The sequence below is a fragment of the Anguilla rostrata genome, chromosome 10 (genome assembly GCF_018555375.3).
Source record: "Anguilla rostrata isolate EN2019 chromosome 10, ASM1855537v3, whole genome shotgun sequence".
NCBI classification, from domain to species: domain Eukaryota; kingdom Metazoa; phylum Chordata; class Actinopteri; order Anguilliformes; family Anguillidae; genus Anguilla; species Anguilla rostrata.
The window spans coordinates 29,266,132-29,288,188 of NC_057942.1; the positions used below are offsets into that span (position 1 = coordinate 29,266,132).

At 42.8% G+C, this 22,057-nt stretch overlaps 1 protein-coding gene across 1 annotated transcript in view; it reads right to left on the bottom strand.

Annotated features, from left to right (window-relative positions):
- Positions 1 to 22,057, bottom strand: part of LOC135233161 (uncharacterized) — a 164,693-nt gene that overhangs the window by 5,524 nt on the left and 137,112 nt on the right. Inside the window, exons 27-37 of the mRNA XM_064296420.1 lie at positions 20,264 to 20,390; positions 19,557 to 19,653; positions 18,513 to 18,656; positions 16,980 to 17,057; positions 16,648 to 16,725; positions 3,554 to 3,642; positions 2,624 to 2,770; positions 2,206 to 2,329; positions 1,354 to 1,407; positions 993 to 1,064; positions 537 to 684 (exon numbers count right to left, since the gene is read on the bottom strand). Of these exons, the coding sequence (XP_064152490.1) occupies positions 537 to 684; positions 993 to 1,064; positions 1,354 to 1,407; positions 2,206 to 2,329; positions 2,624 to 2,770; positions 3,554 to 3,642; positions 16,648 to 16,725; positions 16,980 to 17,057; positions 18,513 to 18,656; positions 19,557 to 19,653; positions 20,264 to 20,390 (1,158 nt within the window). The remainder of the gene's footprint in view (positions 1 to 536; positions 685 to 992; positions 1,065 to 1,353; positions 1,408 to 2,205; positions 2,330 to 2,623; positions 2,771 to 3,553; positions 3,643 to 16,647; positions 16,726 to 16,979; positions 17,058 to 18,512; positions 18,657 to 19,556; positions 19,654 to 20,263; positions 20,391 to 22,057) is intronic.

A 22,057-nucleotide genomic window follows, 5' to 3' on the forward strand; every position in this document is an offset into this window, starting at 1 on the left:
ACCCTTGATGACTTAAATCCATTTAGCCAGCAAATGTGTTCTACACTGTATCAGCATAATTTACAGCTGAATCTAGTCCCACTCCCTAATTCCCATAGAGATCCATTCAAATGCAAATCGTTTTTGTATCGCTTGTAGGACAAGCTGAAAATAAGATATCCAGACTCTGATGGTGTTGATAGGTCACAGACATCAGGAAATCATGGCATGCAAATGATATGCAACCAAATACAAAACGTGACTCTTTTATTTGACATTATGTTAATTTGTCCATTGTGTAAGTGAATTTCCCTGTTTCTAGCTTTTCCCCAAACAGTTCACTGCAGCAAATAAACGAGCAAATGGTGGCACAGGTCTCAGGAGTGCATTTGTTTAATTCTTGCTAATTTTCTGACCAATGATTCGTTGTTAAGACCATTAAAAACTATAAATATAAAATATTTTGCCATTTTGGGCTTGGCCCATTTTTTTTTGCTCAGGAGTGTATGTGTGTGTGTGTGTGTGTGTGTGTTGGTCTGCACATGCGGCAGCCTCACCCTGAGTGTGCTGACTGGTGACGAAGGTGCGTATGAGCGCGTCGGTGGTCTGCGTGTAGAGGGAGAGCGCGTAGCGGAGCGAGGACAGCTCCGAGCTCTTATCCAGGTACGCCTTCTTCAGCCCATTCCCCCCGGCATGGAAGTATTGCTGCACGGCGCAGGCGTCGGGCGGAGGAGGAGAGGAAAGAATCAGAAAAACAGAGGGATGGAGAGAAAGAGAGGGAGCTATCAGGAGTCTCCACAATTTCAACTCCATTCAACCCATAGCAATGACCTAAAACTCCAGAGAGCCGAGAACATACTTCCTGGCAAGCTCTACGCTAGAAATGTCCCCTTTAAAAATCTTTGTACTGTGCACATCCCCTTGATAGCAAAAATCCCAAATCGAGTTTGTTCTTGTGCCAAAAGAGTGATTGAATATTTGTGAATAGTCTGTGGCCCCGCCCCCTGGCTCACCTTGATGGTCTCCAAGGACACCTCCATGATGGCACACTGTTTCGGGCTCAGGCTTTTAGTCTCGCCTGCTCCCTGTAACCAATCAGAAGACAAGGGGAGAGAGACATGGAGAGTTTACCTCAAAATCAATCAATCAATCAATTAATTTCACAAACCAACAGTCTTTACTCTGAGCAGAATAATATACGCTTATCTTAATCAGTAACACAAGTCTTTATTCAGAGAACGACACTTTAACTTACTCTAAAATTTGCCATGGGTAGTTGCTCTGAGTAACAGCATTATAGCTGACTCTGAGAAACATACATATTCATAACCATCTAAACTGTACACAATGCATGGGTTTGCATAGGTGCAGTACCTTGAGTTTGGATAGCTGTCCAAGTTCCTTAGCAGCCGTGAGGATTTGTACCCCCTAAACAAAACAGAGAGGAACAGATTAAAGATGGTTTTACCACAGGAAAAAAACACACTTTCTCTAATAGTTGTTCACATTTTTATATCTGCATGTACAGCTCCGCTATGATTCTGTATTACTGTTATATTCACTTGCAACTAAAGCTATAATTCATGGGAACTTACAACTTATCACTGCTTCACTTGTACTGTGACAGTTTATCTTGCAAATCAAACAGACAATGAACAGGAAGAGTACTTTATTATCAGCGGACATCCACTAGAGGGCAATCATTGACTGAACTGAAGATCGACACAAGGGAACGGTTTAGCTACAGTTCAGTCTAATGTATCAAACCATCACCCAAAAAAGGTCAACCATTCGAGCCCTAGACAGTAGAAAAACTTTTATAACGTGAGTCTTGTTTTTTATCATATTGGAGAGTGATATGAGGTTCCTCTCCTGAGGTCAGGGTGGACCTGAGGGACTGTAAAACTGATGAGTGTGTTGGTGATATGGGACAGATTTGAACTGGTCACAACATGCAGGGATGACTCCAGGAACATGGACTATCAGGTAGGGTTTTGTCAAGTGAACTCAAATCTTCCAGCCAGCACCTGACTGTTCACCTCACCTTTGGAGCCTGGGTACCCATTAGAACTGTGTGTGTGTGTCTGTGTGTGTGTGTGTGTGTTAGCTGTCCCGCTGCTCGGTGCATCCTGTGTGCCCATCCTGACAGGCAGGTTAAAGAGGAGAGGTGTGTTGGGCAGTGTAAGTGTGAGAGAGGTGTGTTTTAGGTCAGTCAAGGGTTCTTACAAAGCTGTCGTTGCTCTGCGGAAGTACAATGATCTTCTCCATGCTGTTCATCACGATCCTCCACAGGTCCTTCAGAACCCGCTTCAGGACAGTCTTCTCGCACACCGATGCAAACAGTATGAGACTGGTCACACACACACACACACACACAGATAGAGAGAGAGAGAGAGAGAGAGAGAGAGAGAGAGGTACATGAAAATTTACCCAACATGAAAAATATCAGAATCGTAGAAATGAAAGCATTGACTTATAAAAATAGCAATACTACTGAATAATGAAAACGGCAATCTACTGTCCTATTACCAGAGGACAGACAGCAAATGGGGACACCAAGTACAAAAGACGACAATGAAACTGGACAGTAACAGAAAGGTCACAGAGCCAAAATGGCGGCCATAGTAATGGAGGCCTCACTCACTTTCCATCCAGGAATTCCATGAGGGGGCGGAGGATGTTGTCAGAGTCAGATTCCACAGTATTGCGAGCGTTAGCATTGACAGGTCCCTTCACCTGATACAACAGCTCAGCCATCTGCCGCAAACAGCCGTCGATTCGGCTCTGGAAGCTGTGAGATGGGTAAACCCAAAACAAAGGTCAGTTAGCCAACACTCACCAATCAATGCCAACACTATCCAACCATCAATCATCAACCAAAGGCAAAACAACCCAACCAATAACCAACACTCACCAGTTAACACCAACACAACCCAACCATACCCAACACACATCAATCAAAGGCAACATGACTTAACCTATAAACAACACTCACCAATCAATGCCAAAACTATGCAACCAAAAACCACCACTCACCCATCAACAGAAACACTATCCAATCAATAACTAACACTCACCAACCAAAGCCAACAATACCCAATCAATACCCAACACTCACTCATCAACGCCAACAATATCCAACCAATACCCAACACTCATCCATCAACACCAACACTACCCAACCAATAACCAACACTCACCCATCAACAGCTACACTACCCAACCAAATACTAACACTCACACATCAACGCCAACATTAGCAAGCCAATAGCCATCACTCACCAATCAAAATGAGCATGCGACTGGACTGTGAAGAGTATGTTTTTAGAAGCAAAACACCTCATGGACCTGGCTTGTAATTCACTCACTCTCTCACACACCCACTCATGTTTAGCAGGCTGAGTATTCTCCACAAGGGGGAGCTATGAAATTCAGGGGTGATACGTAAGAGTGGCGCTTCATATTAATGACACTGTGTGTCCTTGTGGAGGGAGAAGCATTAGTCTGGAGCTGCGTGTGAGGTTTATTGAGGCGTGGCTAAGGGAGGGTGTGAAATCTAAGACAAGTGGCTCACCTATTCCCAAACATGGCACTCAGGTTGTCCAGAACGGTGTTCAGCTTCACCTGCAGGTCATTAAGCAGCTCTGCAGCCTCTGGGTCAAGCTGTAGGCAGACAGACAGGTATGGAGCAGTCTGATTAGTTGACATATCCTGCCATTAACAAATCTGCCCCAATGGCAAGCCTGGTATATGAAGGTGTCCCTCCCTTCATTGAGTAAGCGAGCAGCTCCCACAGCTTCAACTGTTCACCATTGGCAAAAAAAAGCTAAACAAAGTAGCATTGGAAGAGCATAATTTCATGATTGTCCAAATGCGTGGAGCTACAGGGAGATGTCAATCCCTGCCTAAATTGGATCAATAAAACATATTTAGCCCTACTCACCAAACCACAGCAAATCAGTGTGTCGCTGACAAAATATTGTAGCTTCGCCTATATTTTGCCTCATGAAACCTCATTCTCCTGTTGCTCCAACAAATTTTAACTACTTATTTTTTTAAAAATCACTCTTTCTCCAGATTGTGGTAAACAAGCAAAATAATAGCCTGTGGGGCCTGGACATTTGTCGCCATAACGACCCCACTGAGACAAACTGCTTCCTGGATGCCTCTGTGATACTGACTGCCACCTGCGGAGCAGCCCACATCCAGAGCAAATTAACAGCTGCTGTTCTCCTCTACAGCCGGTCATCAACCGGCCCTCTCCCTTCTCAATTAGGGGGACGGCTGGGGCTCAGCCAATCAGCTGCGCCGAATCAAAGCAGAGCATAGATAGTCAATTTTGGGCTGTGGGGTGACCTTCCCCTACACCCATGGTGGTTTTGCCAGACTCTCCCCTGGCCAGCTGAAACCCCACATTCTCACCCTGTGGGTTTACATTCTAGAACAGGGGTTTTTCGATGTTTCCTGATCCAGGGAAAAAACCCTGGTTCTAGAAGATTCCTTTTGTGATGTGGAAGGGGGGAGGTGGGTCATACAGACCCACACAGTCACACAGTGTTCAGCCCACACATATCAAAACCAAGTTATGTTCCAAAAAAAATCAAAGAGAAACACGACAGTTTGAAATGTTTCTCTGTCCCTGGCTTTTTCGATGACGACGGAGCGGCAAGTGACTCTCGCTGTGCCTTTGTTCAGACCCGTTTCGCGTAACGCCCACATCAGGGCTGCATCTCCGCGGCGGCGTCTGAGAAAGACGGGAAAACGATCCGCTCATTCCACATTCACCCCACTGCTCGGGACGTCGGAGGAATGAGTGATTGACAGCTCAGGGGAGGGAGGGGAATAAAACCTCCAGACAGCGACCCCGGCAGTGTTGAAGTCTGACCTTATTTATGTTCGAAACAGAGGGTGCAATTACGTTAGATGTTGGAGCTTCAGGTCTGTTAAAGGGCAAGGCTAAGTTAGCGGGAAAACAAAATGACACCTGTGAACGGTAAAACAGAAGCACCCATTTTATGCTCGAAGCAATTAGGTCCAATAAATCTCGGCTGAAAGGGAACATTGACTTCATAGAACTTCAAAATAAAGAAACACTTTGCAACACCTCCTCTACCGCATCACACTCCAGAAAAACAACTGACTCTACTTCCAAGCCCCACTTTGAAGCAATAACTACAGATATTTTTGGGTACTGATTTTTATATACAAAAAAATTCTGACAAATTCCCTGTCAGGGAAAAACATTGGACTTAATTAATCTTTGGCCCTGTTAACAAAAAATGCTCCAACACAAAATCTGTTCATTTATGAATATGACATACGGAATCAGCTCACAACATGAGCTTCCCACTTCCACCCATGGAGCTCTATTATTCACACCATACTGAAGCCTCCAGACACGGGAGGCCAGATAATATTTTTCAGTATCTTAACTAAATCATTTCTCTTAGGTTTCTGAACTCAGAATTAACATCCACATGAGTTGCTTCTCACATGACCTCTTTACCTCTTAATGCACAACAAACACAATAGCATTCTATACATGTAGCATTTGATACCAGGTTAGTTTATGCAGTATCTGATTAAGCCCTTTGACTGCAACACAATATCACTGTGTTCTCATAATCCACAGTCTGCTATGGCTATGAAGGCATCTACAATGACAGGGGAAAACTAGGAAAGTTGTAGCAGTTGAAGTAGTTTCCTGTGCTGATATCAGCCTTGTACAGAACACTACAAGGATTTGGAATAAAGCGATGCATCACAATTTCACTCACTCAAATGCTAATCTACATTTACAAAATACATATAAAAAACTGTTACTGTCAAATTTTTATTCTGCAAAAATGAAAGCACAGAAAACTAGATCTGAACAACTTGTCCTTGAGTCTACTCAAGCCCACCTTCTGCGTCATGGCATTGGCCTCGATCTTAAGGAAAAAAAAGAAAGAAAAAAAAAAGATCTAAGTTAAGCGGCCATTTCCCAATTCCGTTTCACAGAAACAGGTGACATTTTTATTTATTTATTTATATAATTATTTATTATATAAATATTGGTGACCAACTTGGGGCTAAATGGTAGCATATCACACAAGACAACACACAGACCCACCTTGTTCTCCTCATCTTTGGTCTAATTATATGAAACATGGGCAAACACAAAGGAAACAAAAAAAAAAGAGATGGACAAAATGTAGAGGGATTAGGTCCGCCTCGTTACCAACTGCCACAAAAATACCACAGGAAATGTGCTGATCATTCACACGTTATTATCTTTCAGATACAATATTTTATGATGTAGTTTCAACTTGCGTAGAGAGTCAAGAAAAACACTCACAATCTAATACTCCAGCAACATATTGTTGGAAAAATGTAAATACTACAGAATTACAACTTACTGAAAAGATATAGGTTATGCCCACAACACAAATTCCACCACACACTCCAAATCACTCGGTACATCTTTGGAAAGAGCCGGGCTCATATAGAGAAAAGACACTCCGGACACAATCACTCAAATTGGGCCAATCCGAATCTAATCAGTTCTCCGAGAGAGAGCTCCACCAAATCAGCAGCTGTAAACCGCTGATTCATTGAAATTTCCCCCGGCGTTAATGGGTCAGGTCTGGACACGGCGGCACTAATGGCAACCGGGTCTTTATTTTACGACCGCCGTTAATTTTGTTTGTACTTCCATCCGTCTTCAGCTTATGTTCCGCTCAGAATCGCGAGCGTGAACTAGGCATGCTCTGTTTCATGTTGACGACCTTTATAGAAATGTATATGCTGCAATAGTGTATATTGTAAATATGCAGCGTTTCTGGAATATAGTGATACATATATCTCACAGCAGTGTTATACGTCTTTCCGTATCTGAAAGCGGCAATAATATTAATTTGCAAATATTGTGACGTGCCGTCATGATAATGTTTATTTAAATATATTTTTAAAAATATGTATTTAAAATTTGTGTAAGAAGTGGACCTGTGGGAAGTCCAAGGACATAAGCATCGTTAGCAACTGTAAACTGTTGAAAAACAAGCTGAATTTGTTTCTGCAAAATGTATGAGCTGTGTCTCATTACAGGGTAATTTGCGCTTTATGCAAGCATTACTCATGTTCCCACATCTTAAGCGTACGAGAACCCATCCTACTCAAGTCGTTCATTCGCACGCCTGTGGATTTTCCTCTCAATTATAACATTACGAGCACTTACACACAGCTCCCCCCCCCCCCCCTCTCTCTCTGACACACAAACACACTGATTTCATGTGTAGGATGCACTGATAATTATTTTAATTTGAAAAGGGCCTGGAATAAGAACCGGGGCAAAGTTTTAATTGATCTGAACAGCTGAGCCACCCACCTGTTCACTGTTGTTCTCCACCTTCAGAGAGGGATACAGTTTTAATTGTGATGTGCAAAATGGCAGTTCAAAGGTTACAGTGACTAATTCGCTACCATAAATGTATTCCAATCAACCGAATAGCCATCCCGTCTTAGCACATCTTTACATATTAGCACATGCTATGCATTTTTCAGGCGCCTTTCCTATTATCAAGCAAAATGCCTTACCCAAGGCAACCTGAGGCAAAATCAATAAGGCAAATTAAATATAACGTAATTAAAGATTCATAAAATGAAATCTATCTCAAATTAATTTCACAATATTGAAAACATGAGGCACAATTACTAAGCAGAGTTGTGCAGGCCGACAGTTTACATATCGTGCACAATTGTTAAATGGAATACTTTTTTTTCCTCAAGACTCATCTACGTTATTTTCAGAAAGATTAGGCTAGGATATGACATTAGACATTGGTTTTTGGGCAGAATTCGATAGAATACACTTGACTGACAGATGGGACAAATGACTCGATAATTCTGCCTGTCACATCTGTTTCTCTCATTGGCTCTGCCCGGAAGACCTGGTCCGTCCCCCGAGCCCCACGCCAGCTCCACACGCCAATGAGATCTATCTGATTAAAACAAACATTCCGAGCAACCGCCCAGACTCCGCAAGCCAGCTACTTCAAGGTGGGCCAGACAGGGGATTTGGGCAAAGTGGGATAAAACGGATCAGCGGGGAGGCCAGGAAACGTGCCAGTCACCATAGGAGAGGGATTCGGCAATGCAGAGGGAAGCCGGCCCATGTCACATGCATATAAACTACATATTTACTGATGTGGATAAGGGGATCGGGGGGGTGGGGGTGGGGGGGGGGGGTGGATAAGTTACGGTGACACAAATCCTCCAAACCAACCCACCGGTTTTTCCGGGTCTTTCTTTTCCGTCTGCTGGGGACCAAATGAAAGAGAAGGAGATGTGTACAATATTCGGGATGCTAAAGGTCACAGACATTGCCTGCTTGGTACTTTGGAAATCTTTGTATAGGAAGGTTATCATAAAGCAAGAAGCCAACACAAAACACACAAGCCGTACAGGACATCCAGGACAGACAAACAAGAAAACACTTGCTGGGTTGTATGATTAGATTAAGAATTATGTGAGTAATGAAAAAGTAATGGAGGCTGATGGCACTCTCTCTCTCGAAAATCAGACATGTCGTATAACTATCAACTAACATGATGCCTATCATGAGAATTTGCACTGTTGACTGGGGACTGTTTTAATTAATACACACCTTTTCCTTCCTGCTGTCAATCTAGGGAAGAGAGAGGGGTGAATCAATCCAATCAAAGGTCAATGATCAATGGCACTACCACTGCCTACACTTCTGAAAATGCACTCAGCAAGAACATCCAGAATTCCAGATAAAGGCAACACAACTATATTATGTACTGTAAAATATAAATGATGCTATTCTATTAGAATAGAATAGCACAATTTGAAGCTGTATGGGATGGAATAATGAAGGCAGTAGTTAAAAGGCATTCATAGTTATAGTAGGTAAATGCTTAGGAGGTTGATTTGTTGTTTTTTGTTTTTGTTTTGTTTGTTTTTTGGAGGAGTTCATGAAAGAGGTGATAAAAATGAAACAGATAATGTGTCAATTTGCAAAAGAGGCTGTGTGAAAAGGTATTGGATAGCTAAGCTGTTAAAATGAATAGGGGGTATGATTTGGAAATACAGTAGATATGTAGGACTGAGCAATTATGTGGATTTGTATGTTTTGATGTAAGTCTAGTAATGTTTGGTTTGTATGGATGTTTTGTATTTATGTTAGGATGTTTTGTGTGTGATAAATGTATAAGATGTCATGTTGTGTGTTTATAACGAAACGAAAATAAAATCATACAAAAAAACAATATAAATGATGTATAATATTTTTTGTTTCTTTGAAGTCTCTGAAACTCACCTTTTCCTTGTCAAGCTATTGAATGCAAGAGAGAAAATTGAATAAACTATGTTACAAGGAAGGGTACAACTAAGATGTGCTTTCTTTGCTTTGTGAAAACAATATTAAGAATAAAGAAGTTACTCTCGGGAGTAACCAAAACAGCTCTTGCCAATGCAATCAAGCAACATAGCCAAGCGGGTTTTGGATTCTGGGCAATAGATTTTAAATACATTAACAGAACTCTTCATCGGAAAAAAAAAACTTGATAAATTAAAATGAAGCAAATTTAAACAGCGACAGCGTTCAATGTGTCAAGTGCTATTTAATAAGATGGCTATTATAATGGGCACCACGAGGATTGCAACAGCTGGAGGGAACACACACACGCACACACACACACACACACACACACAGCAGGGGGAGTTCAGACATATCAAAGATCCTCGCAAACAAACCTTTTCTTTGCTGTGCTCCAGCTGGGAGAGGCAGAGGAAGAAAACAACCTCGCTTTAAACACCTTTTCAGAAACTACAACGCATTCGCTGAGGTGTCTACCAGGGCAACAGAAGGGGGGCTACAGAGCAGCGATGAGACAGCTAATGTGAGAGCTGAGTAAACAAGCCCAACCAGCACCTGTGACACAAGCCTCGGGCTAACTTCCACACAGCGCGCACCTCTACAAGACATGATGCCTCACACCAACGAAGAGCAAAGATACAGCTACTTATTCAAGCCCAAGGACAACTGATATCTGGAAATATATTTCACATGTGTATATGGTATGTGTTGATATAAAAAGGATATGCTTTACACAGGAGACGTTCATGAGACTTGTATTGATTGCTCGTAATAAGCAAAGCCTCAAATGCAAATTAATAATAAACAAATATAAAAATGCTGGGATTCTGAGCAAGTGCTGTTTATAAGAGCCAAACTATACCGCTCGGTTGTGATTTCTGCAAAAGCAACAGCAGCCCAGATTTGCATATCAATTTGGGCGTTTGCTGATTCAAACAGACCACAAGGCATTCTGCTCCTGTCAAACCAACCTTTTCTTCCTTTTGTTTGTTGTCAGTCTGAAGAAAAGAAGAGAAAAGGGGGGAAAGTTCCGTAGTGGTGAGTCATTAGTAGCAATGAAAGGCAAGCTCTACCGTAACCAAACTTAAGTTCCCCAGCTCATCAGGGGCACACTATTCCCCCTCTTCAGGGACTTTTCGTCCTCTTTTGCTTTACCGTGTCATACAGTTCCCGATCCGCATTGTCTCGGCAGAGTAATTTTTCTCCACTAAAGGCAACTGTCAATCCCCCTGAGATTTTACACAAAAAGAGGAGGATAATCAAGGAGAAATGGGGCAAGAGACAGGTGAGGTACGAGTTGGGGGGTGATGACAATTTTTCTAAACCAAAAAGTGTGTGTGGGGGGGGGGGTTGAGGGTTCTAGAACTCTTTGCCACGGCAGCCAACATTGTCCTGTGAAATCGGGGACGTTGTGCCGTGGATGTACAGTGGCATATGTAAATCTAAAAGCATGACACCTCTAAACCAAGCTAATGAAGCTTCACCACTGGAAAGGGGAGGGGGGGGGGTGATACAGGGGGCTGTACCATTGAGGCAAGTGGGGGCGTGGGGGGGTGGGGGGGGGGCTAGGGAGCTTGCCTCCATCTCCACCCCTATCTCCCCTTACTCAAATCTCACCTCTGAACATTCTGAATCCGAACCTCGCGACTGTAATCGAGGGGGGAGAAGAGAAAGAGAGGATGTCAGAGGGACAAGCGAACGCCGCAAAACTGAAGTGAAGATACATCTCTTCAGAAAACTTACTCTCAATAAAGCTAAAGCTTACATAACCCTTTCTTACCCTACCCTGAATACTGATCAGACAAAAAATTAAACTTGCTACTTATTAGTTACTTGTCTGGAGTTTTTACTTGTCTGAAGCTAAATACATGGACACCTAGCCAACTTGTAACACAGAAGTTCAAAGTGGTCCTGCAAGAGGAAAATGATGCAAAACAGCATATGCCAAACGATGCAAATGTAAATGTAAATGAGGCCTAACCACTGTACACATTTACCTCAACTACCATATACAGGGTTAACAAAAACCAAGGAACGAAAGTCCACAAGGACTCTGGGCTAAACCCTGACCATGTTTCCGTTCCCTGGAGATCTGACGTGAGAAAAAATAATATGGTGAGGTCTGTAGAAAAAGCAGAAGTTCAACCACAGAGCTTAGTGGAAAGACAGCCAATGACGTTCACTTTCGTAAAAATGATTTTCAGTCAGGAAACTTTTCATGTACTGGTAAAACACAGGCCCACATATACAACATAACACACATTTCTAAAGACAGGATTAGGATTTGAAAAATTCACTCTAAATCATACATAAGGGTTTGCATTTTTCAGCTTTCTAAATTTGGTTTCGATTTTTTGTTTCGGCTTTTCTGGGAGTACAATGTAATTGCAAGAATTTCACTTGATTCCACAGCGCAGCGGGAATGCCACTGTGATTCGAATAGCTCATTAACACCCAGCTGCAAAAGAGTTCAGTTCAGTCCGATTTGATCCAACAAATATTCCTGAATCAAAGATGCAATAAACCCGAGAAAAGTAACAGAGGATTTGAGAAATTTTAAAATCAAGAATTACATTGGGAAAAACGTAGCTGAACATTTAAAGGGAACTTCACATAAATAATACAAAAAAGTTGAACAATGCAAGCCCTGTATTCCACCTGTATCCTAATTCAGGGACCTCAAACTCCTGTCCTGCAGGGTCAAAGTGGCTACCGATTTTTTTTGTAGTTTCCTCTGAGTCAGTTAAGGCTTTGAAAACAAACAGTATGTTGGCTCTGCAGCCAATCAGTGATTTCAGTTAAGAAACCATGTGGTTGAAACACACCAATAAGCGGAAGATACTATGGCCCTGTGGGAATGGGGGTCCCTGGTCTGACATCTATGCAAATATTTGAGCGCAAACATGGTTGCTAATTAATTCTGTCACAAAACGAACGTGTCAAACAACAGTGGCTACAGGGGATAGTCCTTGGGAATACTGCCAGCACCACAGGATCTTTCCTTTCTAGCCTCACCTTGATTTCTGAATCATCCGACTTGTAAAAAAAAAAAAAGAAGGGGAAGAGAGAGGGAGAATTCACAATTCACATTCTTTCAGTTTCCCATGAATCATTGCTCTCTCAAGAGAGCACTGAGGCGGTCGCACAAAGATTAGAAAATGTCTGAACGAGCGCCGCAAGCGCCACATGAAATGCGAGGGACAAGAAAGAACAATAATGAAATTCCTGCACCCTTTATTGGCACACACACACACACACACACACACACTGTGCAGCCAGAGAAGCCTTATGAAAAAAAGGCTGTTACGAATGTAATTTAACCTGTTGGCAAGTATTTTCAGTCCAGGGGGTATCAGACCTAAGACGGAGTCAAGCTGAACAAAAAATCAGTGTTAAATAGCCAGTTCTATAAAAAAAAATATGGATTTTACTGTGCAGCAATAAAAAGCAACCTATTCAAAATCAGCCCACAGCAGCAATTTGCTCCCAGTTGTTTTTCAAAAGCTTGCCAAGAGCAACTGTGTGTATATTTCATTTGTCAAAAAATGAATTTTCCCCTCCGCATTTCAAAGGCTTTCATTTCAGAGTGCTCAGAAACAGGCTTCTCGATTCAAGGCTTAGGATCCATTCAAAACCCCCCTCTGTAATCTGTGTCACCACGAACCCGGTGATTGCCCATTTACAGCTGTCTGCAAGCGCTCGGTTTTCCCCTCTTCATTGTTAAATTACCCCCTAATCTGTCTGTCAGAGCACTGCACCCCCCCCCCCACTCCCTGAAGCTATTTTCAGGCATTCTTTGCCTTCCACCTGGAAAGAAACCAGCCAGTAACTTAAGAAAACCATTTCATGTTTACCCTACACCTGTGCCCAGTGTTTTATTAACTGTGGGTCGGGACCCAAAATGGGTTATGTGAATGTATGAGGTGGGTCCCGGAATGAGTCTAGCGTGCGTATTTGACAGGTCCCTGAAAGGTACTAAAATCTCATTTCGGTCCTGATATTAAAAAGCATTTCTAAGTTGGGTCCCGATTTCATGAACCTGCACATTAAGCCATTGACCATTTGCGGTTTATAAGCAATCGATACAAACATTTTAAATTTTATAATCAATTTAAATTCTGTTGGCCAAGATGCAAAAACACAGACTGAATGTGTATGCAGAGTGTTGAAGAGTACCGACAAAGATGCTAACGCTGTGAACGTTACTCTAGCTCCGTGAAGCCGCGAGATGCAGTCAGCCATTATTAGCTTAAAAACTCTCAGCTACACAGGCTCTGACCCATATTAGGCAGCAGTGCCGTGAAACTTTGATGACTTCTCGGTATTCTGGGTCTGCAGATCAATCCCACGGGACGCCGGCACCTCGCATCATCTGTTTGTCCCCCGTGCGCCGCCCGTAAAGCCTTCGATAGCAAGCTGAAGAGCACATGAGCGGGGCGGCTCACAATGTGGCAGAGAGGACATGGGGAGTCGGGTGTGCCGCCGGTCTCTAAACTCACATCGGAAATGGATACGCCAAACCTGGCGACATAGGGCTAGGTGACATACCACAATAATTATCAAATGCAATTACGGTCTTCGTCCACCATCTGGTGTAGTACCTTTCTTTTCCTCTTTTTCTAATAAGTAATACCTGATGCGGTAGTAAAAAAAAAATTCTTCTGGAGAAAAACTTAACGACTGCTATCTATTGGGTGTAGATAAGACAGCCAATCAGCAGCAGGGTTGTATAGCTTCCATGAGATCATGTGATATATTTTTAATCAAACACATGGAAGCTGCAGGGTTTTTCTGCTGATTAGCTGTCTTATAGTCACCCAATAGATAAGAGTGGTGATGTTTTATTTTTTTTCCGTAAGCATTTCACGTGGCCTCTGAAGTGTGGTTGTTTACCACCACAATGGGTATAATCAAAGCGAAAGACAAAAAGAAAAACAATACACCCCATAGTGACAGCATACAGACCACTGACATGCAGAGAGAGGATTTCGCTCACTCTGATTCCTAATGATCTCCATGGACTTATTTAAACCTTGGAAGGCCATGTTTCCAATTAATAACAGTACTGCATCCATTTAAGATGATTGACTGTGCAGAGGGATTAACAAATCACAGCGCACCCTTTCCACCCCATGCCCCAGCTCCCACCCCCTTCTCACACGTCTCTGCCAGATGACAGAACCAAGGCCTAACTACTGCTATACAATGCCACGTTCTACAGATGTGCCAATACCCACCATAGAGGCATCACCCTCATCATCAGTGATTGCCTAATCCGTTAGGAGGCGGGAAAAGAAAAGAGATACAGCTGAGTGTTCGAGAGGCATTGACAAGTTCCTGGTACACTATGCTAGGAAATTTTAGCAACCCATTAGAGAGCTGTTATTGCTCTCCCCATATATCCCAGTAGCTTTCTAAACCTAGATTAGAACTGTAATAAGGGGTATATATAGTATTGCTAGAACAACAAAAACACTCTAGTAGTAAAGAGGGTTATGAAACTCTAAAGCAACGGGAAAGGAAATCAACCAGAACCACAACCATGACACGCACACCCACCTCTTCATCAAAATCCTCTGGCTCCTCTTCATCCTCAAGCTTAAAGTGAGCAGAGGAATGAGAGATTTTAGACTGACTCAGGTTCCTGGCTAGTCGCCCTGTTCCTGGAGAACCGCAGTTATATATCGGTTCCATTTCAGCTGTCCTCCTCGACCAGACCCCATTTAATTTTCGCCCAATCAATGCTGTCTATGTCTCAGTGCTATGTCTCACAGCTGGGAAAACCTGCTTAAACGGACTTCCTCCATGACTAGAAACCCTGAATACCTATGTACAACAGCAGAGTAATAGAGAACAGGGAGAGTACATAACTAACCACTGTACTGAAGCACTTTGGCCAATAAATAACCTTGCTCTTGCTCACATTGTGACCAATCACAACACACCAGACTTTAACATACCATACTCTGAAGTTGATCCCTTCTGTAATTTCTCTTTGGGGTACTCTATTAATTATTATTTATTTGAACACAAGCATACAGCAACTGTAACCTGCTTTCGAATGAGAGGACTGTAACACAGGACTGTATACATGAATATAGTGTAATTTAAAAGTGATCCTGGCAAGGGTTTGAGGGGTGATCTGAAGGGTAGATACAGTATGTATACTTTAAGATACAGGGAGTGGAGCTACACCGGGTCAGAGCTTTAATAGGATGAAACAATACTGGGACGGGTTTATGGGGGGGCAGGGCTATGTTGAGTAGGAGTTCTAATAAGATGAATCTATATCAGGGTGGAGCTACTACAGTGGGTGGGGTAATGTGGAGTCAGAGCTGTGATAGGATGAACCAATATTGAGGTGAGGCTACAGGGGGTGGATTAATGGGAATTCAGAGCTGTAATAGGACAAAACTAAATTGGGGTGGGGACCTACACCTACCCTCTCCTCCTCTGCAGCCATCTGAAGGGATAAGTAAAAAAAGACACTGTGATTATGAATATTAGGTTATGTAAGAACATCTCAAGTAGATGAAGGAAAGATCTTCAGCAGTAAGAATGGCATCACCGCTTGTAATAAAGAAAGCTGTTCAAAATATGGATTTTTTCTCAAAAAGTGATATATGGAGAAGACTCAAACCAAGCAAAGACTACTTAGATCCACAGGCGCATTGCATGGTTTCAATATACATGAAGAAGGATTTTGAGTTTAAGCCTAAAGCATGCTGATAAGCATTTTCTTTGCTGTATCAGCACAGTTAGGATGCTTTCTCTATAATATTTGATATCATAAAAGCCACAGCCATACATGATAGGACGTGATGGGAATTCTCTGCATTCAAGGTTCACAAGGTCAGTTTTCTTTGTTACAAAGTCAGGCTCCATGCTTCCCAGCCAACAAGGCAATGCTGCACAAGCAATGATCCTGAGCAGGCTGCTCATTGGTCACCTTCAAACCGTACAGGGCTTCCAGTTGTGACATCACAATGCTGGGGTCACAAATAAACCCTATAAAATGAGCCTGGCTCAGCATTCACCAATGCATCAGAAACGGGAAACATTTCCCTAGTTTATTTAGGACCAGACCCAGTAGTAACTCACAGATTTTTGAAGCTTATCCCTGGTCAGATTTCTGATGAAGTAAATTAATTAATTAATTAATTAATTAATTAATTAATTAATAAACTATGGTTCCAAGTAAAAAGCCGCTGAGTCACAATCCTTGTCCACAGACACATCCTCACAGGTACGGTGAGAAGAGTAGGGAGCTAGCACTGATTGTCACTGACCTGTTTGGCACCCATGGACTCAAACATCTTCTCCAGCAGGACCCTGAGCTGTTGGACATTGTTCATGAGGACACATGGCTGAGAGAGAGAGAGAGAGAGGGAGAGAGAGAGAGAGAGAGAGAGAGAGAGAGAGACAGTTCAACTTCCAATGCACAGCAGACTGACAAAATTTCAAAGTGTTTAAAACTAAAGAAATGAAAAAGAATAAGTTAGAATTTATGTCTTGAAGAAGCAAGAACTTTGTCCATTTAAGTTAAAAGCATGATGCACTGTTTATTCAAAATGGAGCCAGCAGGGACTCTCTCTCAGACACAGAACTCCAGGGCACTTACGATCTTTTCCTTCTCGCAGTAGCAGGGGAAACTCTTGGTGAGGATGGCACAGTACTGCAGAAGCACTTTGGTTATGGTCTGTCGGGAAGACAGAAAAAAAAAAACCTCATCTCATTTCTCGGCAAAACCAATACCACGCTTTTACACCCATAATGCCTGACGCGGTCTTACCTCAAAGCCATTTACATGCCAGACTGCACAAACATGCAGGCACTTAGAATGCTGTTTGTCAGCAGGGTGGCTGTCTAACATGAATCACCATATAATGAGGAGAGCGATAAAGTGAATTTATGTAGCAGCTAATAACACAGCACGCGGAATCAAACAACGCGCCTTGTACAATAGAGCAGATACATATCTGTCAAGAATAAAAGCAGAACAAAAATGTTTTCTTCTACAATCAGAGGAAAATACATACATATGGCACAGGAAGGCAGTAAATAGAATGTGTGAAAAGAAATAAAAGATTGAGAGAGACAATTGCAGTTGTCATAAAACTGGGCAAGAGATGCACATGCATTTTAAAGACGTCTGTTATCTTAAGGAAGCCTGGCTAAGAAAACTAGCATGATGGAGTGAGGCAGTTTGAATCTTGGGCAGTACAGAGCCATTGTTAAAATTTACAGAGATCCTAAAACACAACTGCTTCTGTAAATGTCCAGTTTTATAAAGTGTTATCAGGTAAAATGCAACCTAAGCCAGCCTGGGAGAATGTCTATATCGCTTACGAAGGCGCAAGCGTAAAATCACAGCACATATCACCTCAAAGCTAATGGTCTTTTGACCAATGGCTGCCCTCAGGTGACACATGTAACAGGAAGTGTGAGGGAGGATAACAGGGCTCAAGTTCCTCCCGCAAACTTCATCACGGGCTACAGCTTCATCTTGCTAAAATTGCCGGTAACAGCCCCGTAGCCATCCACGGACCCCTATGAATATTTCATACCAAAGTGCATTCTTTTTTTTATAGCAAAGTCTAATTTCTGGAAACAAGGGTTTGACAGGGTCATGAATTTCCGTGGGCACCGGGCAGGGCTGGAGGGACCGTTTTACGGCACGCATTCTTATTTAATGAGGACGTATTGAATTCCTGTTTCGCAAATGTGCGGGAAACGTCCCACCTGATTTCCTGCCGCCGCGTTCCGGCGGATCCCAATTTCCCCGCTAATGGGCTAGCGCCCCGAGAAGTCAGAAACGAAAATTGAAAGCGAGGCGTGCCTAAAGCTGGCTCGGGGGACATATCATTGCGTTCCACGGTACAGTCGCCATGCACCCACGATCACATCATTTGCTCGCTGGCGCATTTATATCCCTGGGGGTGGAGGTGTGTGGGGGTGGCTTTTGTCCTGAGCAACATTTGTAGTGGGCCATGGACCTTTGAGTGATTTGGAGGCAAAAAGAGGGGGGGGAGGGGGGCAGGGGTGGTTGGAGGGGGTAATACACTACCAGTTTTTGGGTTATGGTGGTAGAGAACAGGGAGTGCGAAGAGAGGTATGGAAGTTGAGAAAATGGGGGAGGGGGGGGGGGAGTTACCGTAGCAAATCGGCGGTTGTAGTGGGCCACAACTGTTGGGTCTGGGCACTCCAGTTTCTTGATGATCTCAAAGCTCTGGTTGAGCTGGGTGAAGATGTCCACCACGGAGCAGGAGAACAGAGCGTGCTCAGACGTCGGCTGGAACTGGCGGCAGAGAGAGAGAGAAAGGATAGAGTGAGAGAAGGATAGAGGGGAGACAGATTAGTGTATGCTAATAAAGCACTCCTGAATTGCACTGAATGGAGACGTAGAGAGGGGGAGAGAGAGACGATGATGCTCATTGCTCATTGTCATTGTTGGTAAGAGGTATGGAGTAATTAGGGACTCCAACTCATAAACTGTGAGTTGCAGGTTCAAATCCCAGGTTTATGCCCCTCAGATTGCTCCCTTGGAAAATTATTTCAACAGAACCACATCAGTACAAATTCAGCTGCTGACACCCAAAGTAACACCCAAAGCGAAACACTCATTAAGGTGCATAAATCTACACTATCATAATTACAGGTTGTGAAATCTACTCCAACGATGCCACTGCAATCACTATTAGTTTTTCATAACAGTGTGCCTGTCTGGTGCAGCCTTCCAGGTATTTGAACAAACCCTCCAAAAACATTCTTATTTATGAGAGCTGTCTGCTCTACATCAAGCTAGCCGCGGGAAGAAAGGACAATGCATTTTGCCAGGGTGACATTCATGACGTCTGCCTCCGAGTCGCAGAAGATTAATCTCTCTGCTTGCAGTGTCGGCAGCAGAAGCTTCTTTAAACCACGGTACACAAAAGACAACCTTCGACCTCCAGCCATCAGTGTCTGAAATGTTATTCGGCCTCTCCTACTTTTTTATCTGTGATTAACAGTTTTTATTTCCATTATGTAACCAAGTCATTGGTTACATAACTATCTGATCGGAACAGACTCTTTAGCATGGACCTGCTTCAGTGAATCAGTTACTATGGGTGAATTGGTGTTAGCTCTATGTGTAGACAGTATGACAACTGTAAAACAGTAGCAGATGGTGATGCCCGATGTGGAGGATTCCATTTACCCCCTCCCTCTTATCTCTTTCCAAGGCCCCCTGCATAAACTCCAGGGAAACGTCCTCATTCTCAGCCAGCCACTGTAGGACAAACTGCAGGAACCATCTACAGACATAGAGACAGACAGACAGACAGACAGAGGGAGATATTTAGATACATCTCTATCAATATGTTTTCAGCTTTGGAAATATGCTGCTAGCTATTAAACTTGACTTACAGAGTGGTGGGAGGGGACAATAGATTATTTCAACTAGTGATACGTTACTGTTGCCACTACATTATGATCTTATATTTCATACAAGCATTACAGTATATATTAACTGCCATGACAGTCCTTATTAAATGACCAAAATACTAGCAATGCATTGAGAAGAAATATGCTTGCATGTGAACAAAAACATAAATTATTTTCATTTTCTGATACTGAAGTACATTTTATATAAAATACATAAAATGTGACATAATGTAATATACCATTATATTTTTCAAAACAACGCCGTTTACAAATGACAATATATTCAGTTTCCATACGGGAATATGTTAATGGAAATATTTCAAGATCCATTTGTACCGAGATACAGGAAAGAATGGATGTAAAATTCGGGCAGAGATGTATGACAAATCAAAACAAGAGAGGAGTGTAGAAAAGAAAAGAGAGAAATAAAGAGCGTTGAAAAGATGTGAGAGGCAGAGGGTCAGGCGGTCAGACACTCACGACGGGTAGTCTGGGACGACATCCTTGAAGGTGGCGAGGTCCTTGACGTACTCGTTGTAGAGCCACTTCACCTTGAAGTGCAGGTTCATGTAATCCGCGCTCTTGCATAGCTTGTGCTTCTCATGCTCTGAGAACAGCAGAAAAAGGGCTCTTGTTTCATTAAAGGCAGCGTTTAATTCTGCTTATTCGTACGCTGTGTCATAACCCCCTGAGAACCGGCAGAAAAAAAGTTTAAGTATGACATTTTTTTTGACAAGTGTCTTGGGTCACAAACAGTGATGACAGTTTCACAAATATTATTAATGTCATTCTTATTGTTGTCCCTTGTAGTGCAGGTTTCATCATAACAGAATGGCTCTTGAGATTAGGACCAGAGAAACAGTCCCCTACAGGGGACAAAAATGAATTGTCAGTCTCACGAGGATACACAAACTCAAATTCACATTCAAATTGGATACACCACTTAACAAAAATCATATCACAGGCAACATCCTTCTTCACTTTAAAAATTCAACGCAATGCAAATTTAACCTGTAAGACTTGCATGTAAGTACATATTGATATATGTGAAAGTATAAACAAATAAAGGTAGAATAATAATAAATAAATTCTCTTATTACTTATCAAAATGCACATATGCCCCCCCCCCCCCCCCCCCACACACACACATTCTAAAGCAGCCAAGAGAACAGCTGCTTCCATCCCAACATTCCGTAACAAAAAACTGCTGGGATTAGTACAAGTGAACATTTCCGTATTCGCAAGTGTTGAGGAAAAACACAGTGGCAGCTAGGAGTCCCCTGGTACAGTGAACACTAAAAAAGTGCTAAACAGCTAAAGCAGCACTCAACCAATTGCAGTCTGATTAATGAGCTTTTGATCACTGCTGAGAAACTGAACAGATGTGGAAATCTTCTCAATACATCTCCAGTTTATATCCAAGTAGCTGTTCAAGATTTCAGTGCCAAAGCATTAGTCAGAATTATGGTCTCTCATGAGCTGAATATCTAAGAGTCCCTGTCCACAGCCTGACACACAGAATGGGGGAGCAGGAGACCCCCTTTATACCCAGGTCCTATAGAGCTGACCTTTCAGCTTTTTTGCCCCCATGAAGTGCAGTGTATAGGCACTCTGCCTTGATCTGTCAGTACCCATGGCTGCCCAGCTATCAAAAGGTAGCACAACCCCCAAAAACTTCAACAAATTCACAGATCTTCTCCCATGTTTTGCAACCAAACACAGCGGGAGGCCGCTGAGGATCACCATGGCGACTGCCGCTTCTGGCACTTTTGACACCGTCGACGCCACAACTTTGATAGAGGGCGCCTCTGATCGTTCGCTGGCGCTAATAGCGACAACCAACAAAGTAGCTCAAGCGTGTGACGGCTGCCAGTGGTCGAGCAGACCAGAATAACCTTAATGAGGCTTATCTACAGCACATCTCCATCCATTTCAGAGCTCAAATCAAGGGCTCAGTCCATTTCACAGTTCAAATCAAGCTATCAGTCCATTTCAGAGCCCAAATAAATGTCAGTCCATTTCAGAGCCCGAATCAAGGTCTCAGTCCATTTCAGAACCCAAATCAAAGTCTCAGCCCATTTCAGAGCCTGAATCAAGGTTTCAGTTCATTTCAGAGCCTGAATCAAGATCACAACCCATTTCAGAGGCTGAATCAGGGCAGGGCATGGCAGCAGTGTAGTATAATGGGTCTTGTAACCTAAAGGTCAAAGGTTTGATTACCGGGTAGGACGCTGCCATTGTACCCTTGAGCAAGGTACTTAACCTGCATTGCTT